The sequence below is a fragment of the Lynx canadensis genome, chromosome E3, assembly GCF_007474595.2.
Source record: "Lynx canadensis isolate LIC74 chromosome E3, mLynCan4.pri.v2, whole genome shotgun sequence".
NCBI classification, from domain to species: Eukaryota; Metazoa; Chordata; class Mammalia; order Carnivora; family Felidae; genus Lynx; species Lynx canadensis.
This window is the reverse complement of record NC_044318.1, coordinates 27,277,529-27,292,636: the sequence shown is the minus strand read 5'-3', so window position 1 is coordinate 27,292,636 and position 15,108 is coordinate 27,277,529. Positions and strand designations below refer to the sequence as shown.

At 56.0% G+C, this 15,108-nt stretch overlaps 1 protein-coding gene across 1 annotated transcript in view; it reads left to right on the top strand.

Moving 5' to 3' along the window:
* The first annotated feature begins 968 nt into the window (after nucleotides 1–968).
* LOC115503904 (polypeptide N-acetylgalactosaminyltransferase 17-like) overlaps nucleotides 969–15,108 on the top strand; it is a 161,859-nt gene continuing 147,719 nt past the window's right edge. The window contains exon 1 of the mRNA XM_030300458.1: nucleotides 969–2,187. Coding sequence (XP_030156318.1) covers nucleotides 1,950–2,187 — 238 coding nt within the window. The 5' untranslated portion in view covers nucleotides 969–1,949. The remainder of the gene's footprint in view (nucleotides 2,188–15,108) is intronic.

The window sequence follows — 15,108 nt, the reverse complement described above, 5'->3', positions numbered from 1 at the left end:
GGAATGAAAATTTAAAAATTTGTTATATTTTTCAGGCACCCTTCTGTTAAAAATTGATATCTAAAATAATAAATAAGCAACAAAGCAAGCCCGCACACCAAAGACCCAGTAGTAAAAAAGAAATAACTTCAGTTATTTCTGCGATAGAAATGGTGAGGTGGAAACCACCAGATTCATGGCCCTCTACTGCCCAGCCTTATTTGTTCGGCAGCCTCCTTTCTTTTTTTAGGCCCAAGGAATTAAGTGGATCAAGAAGGGTCTTTGAATTCCAGCCTTTCCAGCTCCCGGCTTGGGGAAGAGGAAGAGATCCTGGCAATCCAGTAGCCCAGATGGGCTTCTTAGGATAAAATGAGGGTGGGCACAGAAACCGTGACTCGGACGGCTAGAATTTTCACGCGGAGAGAACCCACCCAGCCCGCTAACGCGCGGCCTGCCTCCCAAAGTAACAGAATCCGAGTCTCCAGGCCAGATTTTCCCTCTAGCCATTCCCGGCCACGCAAAGCGGAGCTGCGAGCGCACAGAAAGGGATGTCTTCATCGCCTCCCAGGATGGAACAAACCCGCCTGCTCGGGGAGTGCTGAGAACCAGAGGGTCCCTCCGACGCCGCCAGCAGCCAACATGACTTGACTGCCCCCATCCCGCGCAGTCCCTACTCGCCGGGCGCCCCCACCCTTTACGGGTGCGCGCGCACGAGCGGGCGAGCCGGGGAGCTGTGCGCCTGGCAGCCTGCGGGTGGCGGCGGCCGACAGGCTCGCGGGGAGAGGGGTGGCCAGGGGCGGCGGAGGAGGAGCTGGCGTTGCAGCCGGTCCCCTCGGGCCGCGCCCCGCCCTCCGCCGCCACCTGCGCGTCCCCTCCGGGCTCTCCAACCCCCGGGCCAGGGCCGCGTGGGCTGTCGGTGCCGCAGCGGCCGTATCACTGCGTCCGCCAATTAGGACACTCGGCGTTTGGCTCCGTGGCGCGCGGGACGAGCTGAGCTGCCCGTTCTGGCGAGCGGAGGGGGCGCCGGCGCGCGTCCCTGCCGCCGCGCTCCCCGCGACGTTTTCGGCGGGGGTAGAGAACTGCTGTGACTTTTGAGGTCCTGCTCCTCCTTCCGGCCGGCCTCGCGACGCGCCAGCTCGGAGCGAGGCCAGTGTGACCGGCAGGCCCCGAAGGCTCACTGCGTGAGGTTGGGGCTTGGAACGCGTCCGGGCGCCCGCGGCGCTGTGCGCGCTGGTGAGTTTGGTGGCGGGGTGGGGTATCCCCGGCGCGAGGGGCGGAGAGGACGTCGCGCTCTGCCCCTTGGTCCGCCCCCTAGTGCTGCCCCCACTTTGAGAGTAATTGAGACTTGAGCGTGACTGCGGAGCCGCGAGGATGCGGGCTCCGGGCGCGGGCTTTCCCTCTGCCCGGCGTGATGGAGCGGGTCGCTGAGCGGAACAAAGGCGCCCGCCCCGGGGAGCGGGTCCTGGGCTGAAGACCGCGGGCCGCGCGCCGCGACGGCCGCCTGCGGACGAGGGTGGTGGCCGTGTGGCCCGAGGCGCGGCGCGCTCCCCCGCGGGCGGGCGGCAAACCCTGAGCCCGGCACCTGCGCGCCACTCCCGGGCTTCGCTCCCGGCGGCCCGAGGAACAGCCGCGAGCCACTTGCTGGTGCCGCGGAGAGACCCACGGCCCCCGGCCCTTCGCCGAGAAGCCGAGGCGCCCGGAAGGGGCCGCGAGCCGTGAACTGAGCAGGCGTCTCCGGGAGCACTTCTGCACACCGAGGGCTTCCATGGGAGCGATTTCGCTCTCCCCCTGACCGCCCGGTCCTCCCAACCGTCTCCGCTGCCGGAGCATCCGCGCTGTGGGGCCGGGAGCCGCGGGGCTCCCCGCCGGCAGTCGGGAGTGTGAGGCTCGCACGGCTCCCCGGCAGCTCCGCGCCTCGCGGGAGCCCGAGGGGGCGCGGGTCCGGGGCGCGGGCCGGCCGGGCGTGTTTGATGGCTTCACTGAGAAGAGTCAAAGTGCTGCTGGTGTTGAACTTGATCGCGGTGGCCGGCTTCGTGCTCTTCCTGGCCAAGTGCCGGCCCATCGCGGTGCGCAGCGGAGACGCCTTCCACGAGATCCGGCCGCGCGCCGAGGCGGCCAACCTTAGCGCGCACAGCGCCAGCCCCATCCAGGATGCGGTCTTGAAGCGCCTCTCGCTGCTCGAGGACATCGTCTACCGGCAACTGAATGGTAAGGAGGTGCGCCGGCGCCTACGGGGGCTCTGCGCGGGCGGGCCGGGCACCGGTAAACCCCTGGGGCCCTTCGCGCGGTGGGGGAGAGCCGGCGCCTCCTGGCTCCCGCAGGCTCCCTCTCACCCCTTCCTGCCCTGTCTTGGCCGGGAGGCCGGGGCTGCTGGAAAGAATTACCTGCTTCTACTGTGCCCCAGCTGTAAGTTTGCTTTTATTGTGGAAACATGTCAGTACAGCTGGCTCCGGGTCCCCGCGTGCGGGAATCATTACCTGGCGACTCCAGCCCGAGTGCAGAAACTAGTCGCGCGGCCAACTGGGACCGGAGGCGCAGGCCGACTTGGAGAAAATAGCTCTTGCAGCTTTTAGCGTTTGGTGGGGTCAGACAGGGAGGGACGTTGGCGGGCTTAAATGTCTGCAAAGTCAAGGCCTCAGGTCTGGAGCTAATGCGCTTCGGTAGTAAGTTGGATGAATATGTCATCTCTGCGAGAGGCGGGGTGCACAGCGAATACGGAGGACTCCTCCCTTCCTGCTGCCTTGGTGGAGGCTGCTGTTAAAAACACACCCCGTTTCTCGCCCAGAGCTGCCCGAGGGCGAATGTTACAGTTCGCTGGTGGGTCTGGGAGGCAGCGTTTCAGAGCGAGCGTAGCAGTTAATGACAGTTGTCAGAATCTGCCCCATCTAAAATGTTCTCTTCAGCGCTCGGCGAGCAGGGGAAGACTTAATGTGCCCTGGTCACACCTGGTCCAGGGACTGATGGGTCACTGGACACTTGCTGTCCCCGAGGTCAGAGTATTACCTACCCGGAGTGCAAGCAGCTCTCCAGGGTCCACAGGGCTGGTATCCAAGGCAGACCCAAGGCTGCCACCCCCCTTCCGGAGCTTCTAACTCATGTTCTCATAAGAGTTCCAGAACGACAAGTCATTGCAAAAGAAGGAGGGTATCAGATAGTTCTCTCCCTGCACCCCGGGGAGATCCCTGCTGGGTCCTTCTAGGTGGGCTGTGGTCAGATCTCTGCGCGCCCTTTGACGTAACCCTGTGGTCTTCTTAATGTCCTGTAACAAATATCCAGGGGATGCTTTGAACTTGTATCTGCCCTGGGGAGCTGCAGTCCCCAGTTCGTTTCCGGACAAAGTAGGAGCGTAGGGTGTGCTCCTTAGGATTCTGCACGGATACCTGCTATAGACCCACCAGGAGGACCCAAAAGAGAGAGTGTGAGAAAGCCTGGGTCTCGCCGTCAGGCTGCACTTAGGGACACAAATTATTTTAGTATTGGTTTCAGTTAGGAAACAAAATATGGTATAGCTACACCCCCAAATGCCTCAGAGAGGAATAATAAAATTCGAAACGGTACTTACTAAGTGCACAGACATGCAGGGACTCATTTAGCCTTTATAGCAATCCTAGGAGGTAGTAGCTGATACTGCCCGCTGAGGAGCTTGGTCACAGTCAGGGGGTGAACTTGGACGGTCTGTTCCAGAATTGAGGTTCTTAGCTGCTACATCAGCCTGCCTCAGTTTTTGGCACGTGTCAGAGTCAGATGGAGGGCTCATTAATACACGGGTTTCAAGGGCGCCTGGGCAGCTCAGTGGGCTGAGCGTCAGACTTTTGATTTCGGCCCAGGTCATGACCTCGCGGTTCATGGGATCGAGCCCCGCATCAGGCTCTGAGCTGATGGTGCGGAGCCTACGTGGAATTCTCTCTCTGTCTCTCTCTGTGTCTCTGTGCCCCTCTCCTGCGCTCTCTCTCTCTGTCTGTCTGTCTCTCTCAAAGTAAATAAACATTAAAAAAGAAAAAAAAAAAGACATAGGTTTCTAGGCCTCACCCCCAGAGCCTCTGATTCAGTAGGCCGGGGGTGGGGGCCCGAGACTTTGCATCTCGACTAGCTGTGGCCTGGACCGTGGCCCGCTCCCTACACTGAGCAAGCAAAGAGGAAAATCCATTCTCCCCGAGGCCACTTGGGTCCAGCTGGGTGGGGGAGGGGGGAGGAACTTCTGAGAAGCCAGGAGCCCGCTTCAGACGGGCTGGGAGTCTGGCTTCTTTGCGCGTGTGCTCTTCTGTCTTGTTAGCAATTCCCCGGGGGCTTAGGGGTGCAAGCCCTTTATTCCTCAGGAATTAATGGGGGCCTCTGGGAGCCTGGCACCGGGCATAGCATAGGAACAAGGCCACTTGGGTCCAGCCCTTTGGGTATGAGGTGGGAGCTGGCATTTTCAAGGTTGCTGAGCTTTCTCAAACCTTCCCGTGAACTCCTATGAAGTTCCGACAGGAGGGACTCAGGGACGGCTCCGCCTCCCCCCGGCCGTGAGCACCACCGCTACCCCTAGGGGTTACTCACTCTTGGGACAGGTTTGTTCCGCGTCCCGAGAGGGGGCCCGCTGGGCTGGGCGGCCAGGGTGACCCAGGCTTCCTCAGAAGCCAAGTGTCCAAGTCCTGAGTCCTGCCTTTTGCAAAAAACGGTTACAGGTTGTTATCCTTCCTACAGGCTGAGAAGGACACTTTATTTATTTATTTTTTAATGTTTATTTCTTTTTGAGAGAGAGAGAGAGAGAGAGAGACAGAGCATGAATGGGTGAGGGGCAGAGAGAGAGGGAGACACAGAATCCGAAGCAGGGTCTATCCAGGCTCCGAGCTGCCAGCACAGAGCTCCACGCGGGGCTTGAACCCGTGAACTGCGACATCGTGACCTGAGCGAAGTCGGGCGCTCAACCGGCTGAGCCACCCAGGCGCCCCGAGAAGGACACTTTAAAGAGAAGGCCGAGATGCTGGTATGGAGGGGAAGCTCACGGAGAGAGAGAGGAGCTCGTTTGTTCCCCTCCAGGCTCTGTCTTGCACCTGTGTTCCCATTTCTTTCCGCGAGGGCCCCACTGCTGCCCCCTGATGTTGCGGCCGTACCCTCTGCCCAGGGCCTTGCCCTTGGTCTCTTGCCCGCCTTCCACCCAGCACACGTGGCTCCAGCTACCTGATTGGGAAGCACCCCTTCCGAGGACCCAGCTTTAAAAGTATCTTAAGAAATGGCGGCTTGGTACCAGCATTAGGAAAAATGGACCAAGGGATGGACAGATTTCTTGTTAGAATTCTCCTGGAGCTCTGTACTTGACTTGGGACTTTCTTGTCACCTTGTGAGGAAATTATTTGCTTCTCCCATTTTAGAGCTGAGCAAAGGGTGAGAAACAGAGATACTGTGCGACTTGGCCGCGATGACATAGGCGGAGAAGGGCAGAGCCAAGATTTCATGAATATCACGGTACTTGTCTCCAGCCCAGCGCCCTCCCGAGGAGTCAGGGTGAAGAGGGAGGACGGGTGTGATGTTTCACTTGCCTCCCCCTTCCCCCCCATGCAAGCACCGGGCTCTGGCTGGGCACCCCCTCCCTCATCACGCCCCTGTGCAGTGAGACGGAAGGGCGCGTGTCACTCTCCACTAAGCCCGGGGCAGCTCTGTCATCGGAGGAAATGCAATCGATTCCGGGTAGGTTCCAAATTTAGATTTTCAGAAGGATATTGAGCAGAAGCAGGGTTGCTTGAAGAAATTGAAAATCTTTGCGGGAACAGAGGGAAGTCAAAATTACCTAACCGAGTCTGCCCCCAAGCTCCAGGAGGCAGACCGAGCTGTGGAACCCACCAACAGGTTCTCGGTCACCCGAGCGCGGCCCAGCCGGCCCGGTGCCTCTGGACGGAGGGACAGGGGTGGAGATTTGCCCTCGTAGGCCTCCACGGGGGGTGGGGGGAGTCAGCAAGAGAGGCTGGCATTTTGAAGGCATGTCTTCAAGGATGCCAGAGCCGGCCCGGAGCTGTTTCCCCCGTGCTGCCGGGATACGGATGGGCGCGTGTGGACCCGCAGCGCTGGATGGGACCGGCGTTTGCTGTGGGAAGGAGGTAGGGGGGAAGGAGGAGAGGGCCAACGTTTGTGTTAAAAATCACTCACTGCGATGAGTGTCAGGAGGAAAGCGGAGGCGGCTGGAGCCTTCGTGGGCTGCCTGCAGGCAGGCCTCTGTGGCAGGCAGGGGCCCCAGCTCCGTGCACAGGGGGGAAGGCTCGGTCCCTTTCCCTCCGACGGCCTAGAAGCGTCTGCTGCAGCCAGCCCCTCCTGGAGACACGGGGAGCCCGCTCTTGGGCCGCCCTCAGACGCGGGCACAAGTGTGCTGGCCGGTCTGTGCGACAGGCAGCTTGCCAGGAGGTTCAGCTGCTGCCTGCCCGGCCCAGAGGTAGCGGGGAAGAGGCCGCTGTGTCATTCTCGAGGAAGAAATCCAACCCCCTGACCTTTGCTGTTGCCAAATCTGGAGTGTCCTTTGTGGACAGGAAGAAGCCTCGGTAATTAGAGCCAGACTTGACGACGAGAGGAAGGAGAGGGGACCTAGTAAGGCGTGTGTCAAATGAAGAAACTCCGAGATCGGAGAACCTGCAAGTCTTTTTTTTTTTTTTTTTTTTTTTTAAGATACAAAATTGGAACGGGGCACCTGGGTAGCTCAGTCGGTTGAGCGTCCAGCTTGGGCTCAGGTCATGATCTCAAAGTTCGTGAGATCGAGCCCCGCGTCAGGCTCTGTGCTGACCGCTCGGAGCCCGGAGCCTGCTTCGGATTCTGTGTCTCCCTCTCTCTGTGCCCCTCCCGCGGTCACGCTCTGTCTCTGTCTTAAAAATAAATAAACGTTTAAAAACATGAAAAAGAAACACAAAATCGGAAGAAAGTGTGTTCACTGGGGCATCAGGCAGACTGCACTGGCTTACTGATTCCGTCCCGTGTTACCTGTGTGACCTTGGACAAATCACTTCACCTCTCGGCTGTGAAATGGGGCCCTCGTGAGTCGGGATGAAATGGAATTTGGAAGGTGTGGCCCGAGCCCTGGGGCCCGGTGTGTGGCACCTGGGAGAACACAGACACCTGGAGGGAAGGGACCCTGCTGGCCAGTCCCCCGCCCTGCCCCCCACATCCCTGATGGTGGGAACTGCACTGGCCCCTCATCAGTGCTCAGCAGATACTTGTGGCCCAAACGGGTGAACCGCTAGCCGTGCTCTGTGGCAGAGTGTGGTCACAGTTATCTGTGACGTAAGGCTCAAAAGGGGTAAAAGGAGGTCCTTTGCCGTCTCACTTGCTTGGTCTCCGATTTAATTGGACTCCTTCTCTCTTCCGGTGTTTGTCGGAGGCCGCATTCCGTTTCCTTCTTCCTCCTCCTTTCTTCCTCTCCCTCTTCTCCTTCTACAGATGATGCCTTTGGGTGACGCGCTTGAGGCCTAGGAGATCTGTGTGCCTCAGATCCCGTTGTAGAACATGCTGGTCCTTCACATGTGTGAGGAGCGCTGCCTTACCGCCGGGCGTGGGCGGGAGGCCCGCACACAGAGAGGGTGTTGGAAAGGTGCGTTTGTGGTTTTAACAGGTGCACGCACTAGGTTCTGGAAGAGTGTTGGCACAAGTGTGGAAGGACGGAGGCCCGGACTCGCCCACGGGAGGTGCTTAGCCGGCAAGGGCTCAGCTTGAACAGGAGAACTCAGAAACTTGGGACACGGGGACCCGAGGACGCAGTTGGGGAGAGCACCCCGGGGCCTGAGGTGGAAGCAAGTCACAGAAGACAGTCCGGGCCCGGGAGCGGGAATCCGCAGGGGGGCTGGCGTGGGGAGCAGTGTAGAGGAGCACGCGTGCGGGGATCTAAGGCAGGCTGTGTGGCAGGGAAGCTGGTTCCGAGGGCCAGGTGGAGACTGCTTTGAGCCCCAGGCTGGCTTGGACTTAATTCTGTAGACATGGGGGGTAGGAGGGGGGACTGGGTGACCCGGGGCACCACGGCGACGTAAGGGAACTGATGTCACGGTTCAGTGCCAAATAGGTGGGAAAGTGGGTTAAGATCCAGTGGTGGGTATGAGGTGCCTCTCCTATAAGACGCAGCTGGCCCTCCGAGCTTCAGAGGCCGGGGTGCTCCTCACTTTGGAGTCCTGTCCTTGGCCGCATCCTGTGCCAAGAGCCAACACCTGGAATTGCCCCCTCCGGAAAATCCGAAGCCTTCCTCAGCGCGGAGCCCTGCGCGCTCCCCTCGCCTCCCCTGCTGCTCTCCTTGTGGAACCTCCCAGCCCCCTCCGCCTCCCTCCAGTCTTCTCCAGCTCAGCTCCCTGCCGGCGCTCCCCTGCCAGCTCAGCTCCCTGCCGGCGCTCCCCTGGCGAGCCCGTCGGGGGAATCCTTCTGGCGCCTGATCTCTGTGTCCTCTGCTCCATTTACCTGTTGTCCCCCTCATCCTGAATCAGCTTATTCTCCGGGGAAAAGTCCCACCACGGCGAGGGGTGGCACCCTTAGGACGCACACCGTGCAGTCTTATGGTGGGAGGGGTGGGGGGGGGGGCGCAGCTTGTCCCGGCACTTCTGTTCCACATACCACACAGCTTTCTGTTTCCCCGGCCAAGAGGCAGCCTAGGGGCTGGGGGACTCTGCGGAGGGTCATGGTGGGGATGAGGGGCTGGGGAGTTCTCTGCTCCAAGCCCAGTCTTGCCCTCCCCCTGCAGCTGTCTGGCTTTGTCTCAGCTGTGGCTGCTACGACAACGGTCCCCGGGCCTGCCTCCTGAGGCCACCACCCGGCCTCTGGGCCCTGCCACCCCACGGAGTGCCCTGTTGCAGGGCTGAACCTGCTTCCCCGGCTGGGGCCCAGGGGACCGAGAGATGGAACCCAGAAGTGCAGGAGAGCCAGCTCTCAGAGGGATGGCCTTTGACGGGGGAGGCGGGGGACAGAAGCTCCCCGCCTCAGCAAGGAATTTTCTCTCCCTCCCTGCTTTCCTGATGCCCTGTTGCACTCGCTTGGTGGAAGGACCTTCTCCCGCCTTAACCATTGCTCCTCGTAGGTCTTTAGACTGTTCTGACATATGGATGGCAATTGGCTTAGCCACTGATAGAGAAGTTCTCCCTTTTAATAATGTCCCTGTCATTGCTAACTGCGGAGCCTCAGCCTTGCCATGCATGAGAAATAAACCGCTGCCATCATGACAGGCGGCCGCATCCAGACGCCGACACATGAGCGAGCTGACGGTTAATAGGGGGCAGGATTCTCCGAGTTCCTCCTTCCATCCTGGCCCCAGACACGGTGGCTAATTGTGTGATTAGTGTTTACTGAGGGATGTCTAATGGCCATCCACACCTTGTTAGGTGCTGTACCTCCCTGTAGAAAGAACACTGAACTAACGGGAGACCCGGGTTCTCGTTCTGCCATCTTTCTAGGGACCAAAGTCTATGCATGTGTAAATGAGAGTTACGTGACTTTAACTCTCGGATTATGGGTCACACCCTTCTCTTCCTTCTCTTTGCATGGGTCTGCTTTTAGCCCCTGTTCATCTCTGCCTCGCATCATAATGAATTGTGTGTACGGCGGACCCAAGAGTTTGCAAGAGAATACATTTTCTTTGTTTCTAAAAATCCTTCTCTAGGTCGTTTGGGAATCAATTGGCCATCAGGTGACTTGTTCTCTCTTAGCAAGGCCAGAAGTAGTGGCTTGGTTTGGCATCATGAGGTCGTCATGATGACGTAATGTCGGAGCTAATTGTATTTCTCTTGGTCTTCGTGGTGACAAGATGGCTGCTGCAATTCCAGTCATTGCCTCTCCGTACAAAGAAGGAAGGGGCCACGTCTGCTCCTGCTGTTGAATCAGGAACGAAAATCTTTTCCAGAAGTGCCTCTGGCGTGCTCTGCGTGTGGTCCAGAAAGTGGTCACGTGACCGGCCTTTGCTTTAAGGGACTAGAAGATGGGACTCAGAAGTCCCGGAGAGCCAACTAGAGATCTCTAAGGGATGGCCTTTGATGAGGGCCAACAAGGAGCTCCGCCCTCAGCAGGGGAATCTCCCTCCCTTCCAGAGAATAGTTGCTTTCCAGAGAGAGTATGGCGGAGGCAAAAGAGGAAAGAGAGCATGGCATTTGCATTGTGAAGCCGTGGTGCCTGTCAGCCCCTCCACACCCCCAAGTGCATTTTCAGTGAATATTAAAATGAAGCAAGAGTCTTTGCTAACTAAACATCCATGAACTAGAATACTCAGATCCTAGGGTTAGCTTGGATTTGCCTTGAAGACATCTCACCGATTGAAAACGACCACACGTAGCCCTATTTGGTCACTGCTAAGGTGCACATTTATGTGTCTCTGAAACGGAGATTCATTTTAGGGTCAGTCACGTGTCATAGTTTAATTGGTAGCATTTTTTCCTCTGCGAGTACACAAACATGGTAAAAAAAAGTTTAGAGTTGAAGGCGTCGTAGATTTGGGGAATGTCAAGTATTTGTGTATGTGTGTACCGTAGTGTACCCTACAAAGGATTTTTATTGGGCACGTAGTACGTATCAAGTGTTTTGTGTTACTTGATGGTACATCAGATCTTCTTAAACCATGAGGCCCGTTTTACCTGTGAGGAAGCCGAAACTTTGAGAAGTAAGTGAGTTGTCCGGAGGCGCCTCTCTGTGTCTCCCTTTGTGCTGAGGTCGGTACTCGCCGACCCCTGGATGTGTGACCCAGTCCTGATCAGCGTCGGTGGCCGGACCGGGGATTGCGGAGTGGCGGGCCTGGGGGTGCAGTGACACAGTGGTGGCGGGGAACCTTCCTCCCCTCAGGTTTTGCAGTTACCAGCATGTAAAGTTGTAAAGCTGTTAGTTCTAGGGCTCTCAATTATGCTGTGAGAGCTTCAAATCCAGCCCATAATTAGAACAAAATGTGAGAAAAGTGAAATTGATATTAAGTTAATTAAAAGGCTTTGCTTATATTTGCAAGGAAATTAGCGCCACAAGAGTGCTGACAAGTGCACATTGTTAGTTTCTTCTTCGTGTTGGGCAGCCCTCGGCAGGCCTGAGGCAACCTCTGTCCTTGGCTTCTGCCCTGTTGCCCTCTCTACAGTCTAGTCTCCAATTTATTGGCATTCATGGTGGCTTTAATTGGGCAAGCTCGGTGTGATCCTGTGAGGGTCATTCTTCAATGGAAACCAAGTCTTGAGTAGTAGCCACACCATCCAGCTGAGGGCCCCGGACCCAGAAGTGTGTAGACACATCCTCCTGAGAAGCTGATGCCACGAGCTGGTCCGCGGTTCTCTTGAGTCCGGAAGGGAGGCTCTTTGGCTCCAGTGCACCCTTCTTCTCATTCCCATTCACCATCCTGATCTGTGCTGGAGACTTGAGGTTGAGTATGTGGTGCAGAACTTTAGTTGGGAGCTCCCGGAAGGGAGGGACAAGTCTTTTTTACGACACTGTTTATACCAGATCAGGGTCTGCATTAGGGAAACGGACGTCAGGCAGCCCAGAACTTTCCTTGCCTCTAGCTGGGGAGGCAGAGCTAATGCCTTTGTTCGCCAAGGCATTTTCCTCTCCTCTTGGGCACACGGCTGATCTGCAGAAAGCCTCGCCTGCAGTTAAGTGGGGCCATGTGACTGAGTTCTCGCTAGAAGGTGGGTAGAAGGGATGTTCGTCGCCGGTAGGCCTGGTGCACAAAATCCCCTGTGGAATCCACGCTTTATGTCATTACCTGCTAGTGGTGGCCTTGGAGTCCACCTCTCGGGGGACTGTAAGGTGGATGGATCCTTAGTCCCTGAATGACCACGTGGAACAGAGGACTATCCTCCACAACTCTCTCTTGATGCCCTCATGCATCGGACCATTGTTTTAAGCCCTTGAGATCGTGGAGCTTCTCTGTCACAGCAGCCAGTGTTAATTATCCTAATTCCATTAGGTAGGCCTACAACACTAGTCCGGAGGCTAGACCCAGAGACTCTGGGTCTCTGTCCTTGACCAATAGGATCAACATGTACTGATTGGGTTGAACAGTGAGCGGGGGTGGGGCAAGGTGGTTGGATTGAAATCTGTCTGGTTCTGGACTAGCTTCTGTCTGTCTGATCTCTTGGCTTTAAGAAAAGAGTCTTGTTCCTTAGTGCCCCGGTGTTCTATTTACAGAATGATGGAATGATTGTAATCATCCCCTACTTATGCTCCATGTTGGAGCTGAGGGATAAGTATTGAAATATAGCTAAGCTGTTTGCAATTATAAAGAACTAAATAATATATGCATTGTCTTTATTACGGCTTCTGCTGATAGGAACTGGCATTTTTCAAGAGGAGACAAACTGCAAAGGTTAGCTTAAGAATTAGCAATTTAAAAAATCATGATCTTTGCTGCCGCTGCATTTTAAATCGTGCAAACATTTATGTTTGTGCCAAAGTTCCACAATCTCTTTTAGAGCAATTACTGAAATGCATTCACAAGATAAAAATGGAGTTCAGGGAAGAATATTTAAGAGCCCTCTAATGATGTTACAAACTTTGCTAATTTGCCAAGTTGTTCTAAAATCCACTTTCCTTTTTTTTTTTTTTTTTTTTTTCCCCTGCCTCCCCGTCTTCCCGCAATTGAACTGATTCCAGAAGATTTGAGGAACGGGACTGAAACTAATAGTAAAATACACAACTCTTATAACGTACCTTTTCAGGAGCTCTGTCTCTTCCTTCATCAGCCGAAGGGGAGCACTCAGGGAGATGTAAGCACCTCCGGGCTGTGTTTAGTTGCACAAAGCGGTTTGGGGAGAAGACAAAAGTCACACAGCAGTCACCAAATGGATGCTTTGAGTCAAAAGTCTTCTGCTGCTCTTTAGGAACTTGTGTTCCGCGACCCTTGGGGAAAAGTAGACTTGCCCTATGTGTTCCTTCTCCCCCTCCTCCTCCCCCTCCTCCTCCTCCTCACTCAGAGGCCAACTTTGCACAACAGCAGCTGGTGACGGGCTTGTGGTCCCTCCCCTCCCAGCCTCACTGCTAGGTGGGTGTCCCAGCTTCCTCTTTAGGGCTGCGAGGACCCACATCTGTCCTCCTTCCCCACAAGAAAGGATCTCGTGTTAACGGTGCACAATTTTGTCAGAACGTGAGTTCATGGTTACCTCTCAGGGACGGTTCTATTGAAAGCCTCATCTTAGTGGAGACCGTTCGATGCCCCTGAATTCTGGACAAGAGCCAGATGGGCGACCCCGGCCCCACCAGCTGCTTCCCTAACCAGCTGATCTCCAGGGGGGGCCATTCGGTGGACTGAGCATGGGCTTTCGCGTTTGACAGATTTTTCTCGAACTTCCTCTTGGCTACGTAACAAAGCCAGACCCAACCTTGGGTTTTGGGCAACTCCGTGTTGCTGAGCCTCAGTTTACCCGTCGGGAAAAACAGCAGCTCCTCCTGTGAGTATGATAAAGACCGGATGAGATGACATCTGTCGAATACGTTGCAGCATGCCTGTAAATAGGAGAATATTGATGAATGATTCAGTTAATACTGCCGCGGGGGGGGGTCAGAGCCATTATCGCTCTCTGGAACAAGACGGCCCGGCCCCTCTGGGACTGCTTTTCTCCCCAGCGAAATCTAGATGGGCTCTAAAGTGTGTTCAAGTTCTGTAATTGTGTGGATCAGACAGGTAGAGCCAGTGATTCAAAGGCGTCTTTTCCTGTAGACAGCGGTTGGTCAGCATTGGTCAGATCTGCACTTTTTGGCAGCAATAAAAAGTTCGGTCCAAAGGACCGAGAAAGGGTTTCTCTAACGTGTGGTGGTTTCAAAATGTGTCTGCAATTTTTTTTCGTCCCTCTTCCTCGCAAAAGGTGGAGTGCTTCCCCTCCCATCGATCATCATCGGCTGGCCTTAGTGACTGCCTTTGAGAGGCTAGAATTCAATGGAAATGATGTCGCAGGACTTCCTAGGCTGGGTGGTAAAGGACGATAGAGTTTCTAGCAGGTGCTGTCTCTGCGGATGTGCCCCTTTGAAGCCTTGAGCCACCTGTCAGAAATCAGGCTGACCTGAAGCCGCTGTGCTGGAGAGAGACCCCCGGGGCGGGGGGGGGGGGGGGGGGGGGGGAAGGGAAGGGGAGTGGCGGGAGGGGGGGGAAGAGTCTCAGCTGTTCCAGCTCCCAGCTGTTTCTGTCTTCCCAGAGCAGGTGCCAGACGTGTGATTGAGTGCGCTTCAACCTACCCCACCCCACCACCCTTCCCTACCTATCCGCCCCTTCCCACCTCTCACCCCTCTCTAGTCTTCACCCCCCACTTTTCTCCCTTCCCCACCTATCCTTCCTCCCCACCTATTCCACCCTACCCCACACCACCTTGGCCTTCAAGCCTCCCTAGCTGATACCAGCTGGAGCTGAGAGGAGCCGTCCCCACCCCCAAGTTCTGCTTCATGAGCAAAATTACATGGAGTTGTGGTTTTAAGCCAGTAACTTTTTGGGTGGTTTGTTAAACAGCAAGAAATAACCGGAACGCTGGGCCAGTACCTCTGTGCTCAGTAAGGTGTTCTTTTTCTTCTTAACCACAAGAAACAGATTCCTGGGCTGCCTGGTTGGCCCAGGGGTTGAGCATCTGAGAGTCGATCTCAACTCTTGATGTCGGCTCGGGTCACGATCTCACCGTCGTGGGATCGAGCCCTGTATCGGGATCCATGCTGAGAGTTTGGAGCCTGCTTGGGATTCTCTCTCCCTCTCTTGCTCTGCCCCACCCCTCTCAAAATAAAGAAAATAGACATTAAAGAAATAGGAGATTCCTGATGATGATGGTGACAGTGATGATGCTAACAGTAATAACTAAGACAGTAGCTAACATTTACTGTGCATGTGCTTCAAGTGCCCAATACTGTTCTAAAGACTTTATATGGACGTAAAAGTGGGAAATGAATTTTTTTTCTTAAGTCTCGGGTTTATATGCCACCAATAGGCTGTGGGTTGCAGCGTGATTATCGCAGGGGAGGTCAGGTTGGCCAAGAATTTCAGACATCTTTTCGCCAAGTTCCTGACTCGGCCAGGACACGCGTGCGCACCCCTGGGGTGCTGAGGCAGGAGAAGGAAGCGTGGCTTTTCTGCGGCCGCTCCTTCCCGCGAGGGCGTCTCCCTTCGCTGAGCTTGAGCATCGTGTCTGGACTCACGGACTCTCACGCCAAAGTTCCTGACATCCCGCTGTACTCTCGCAAACCTACCCTCTT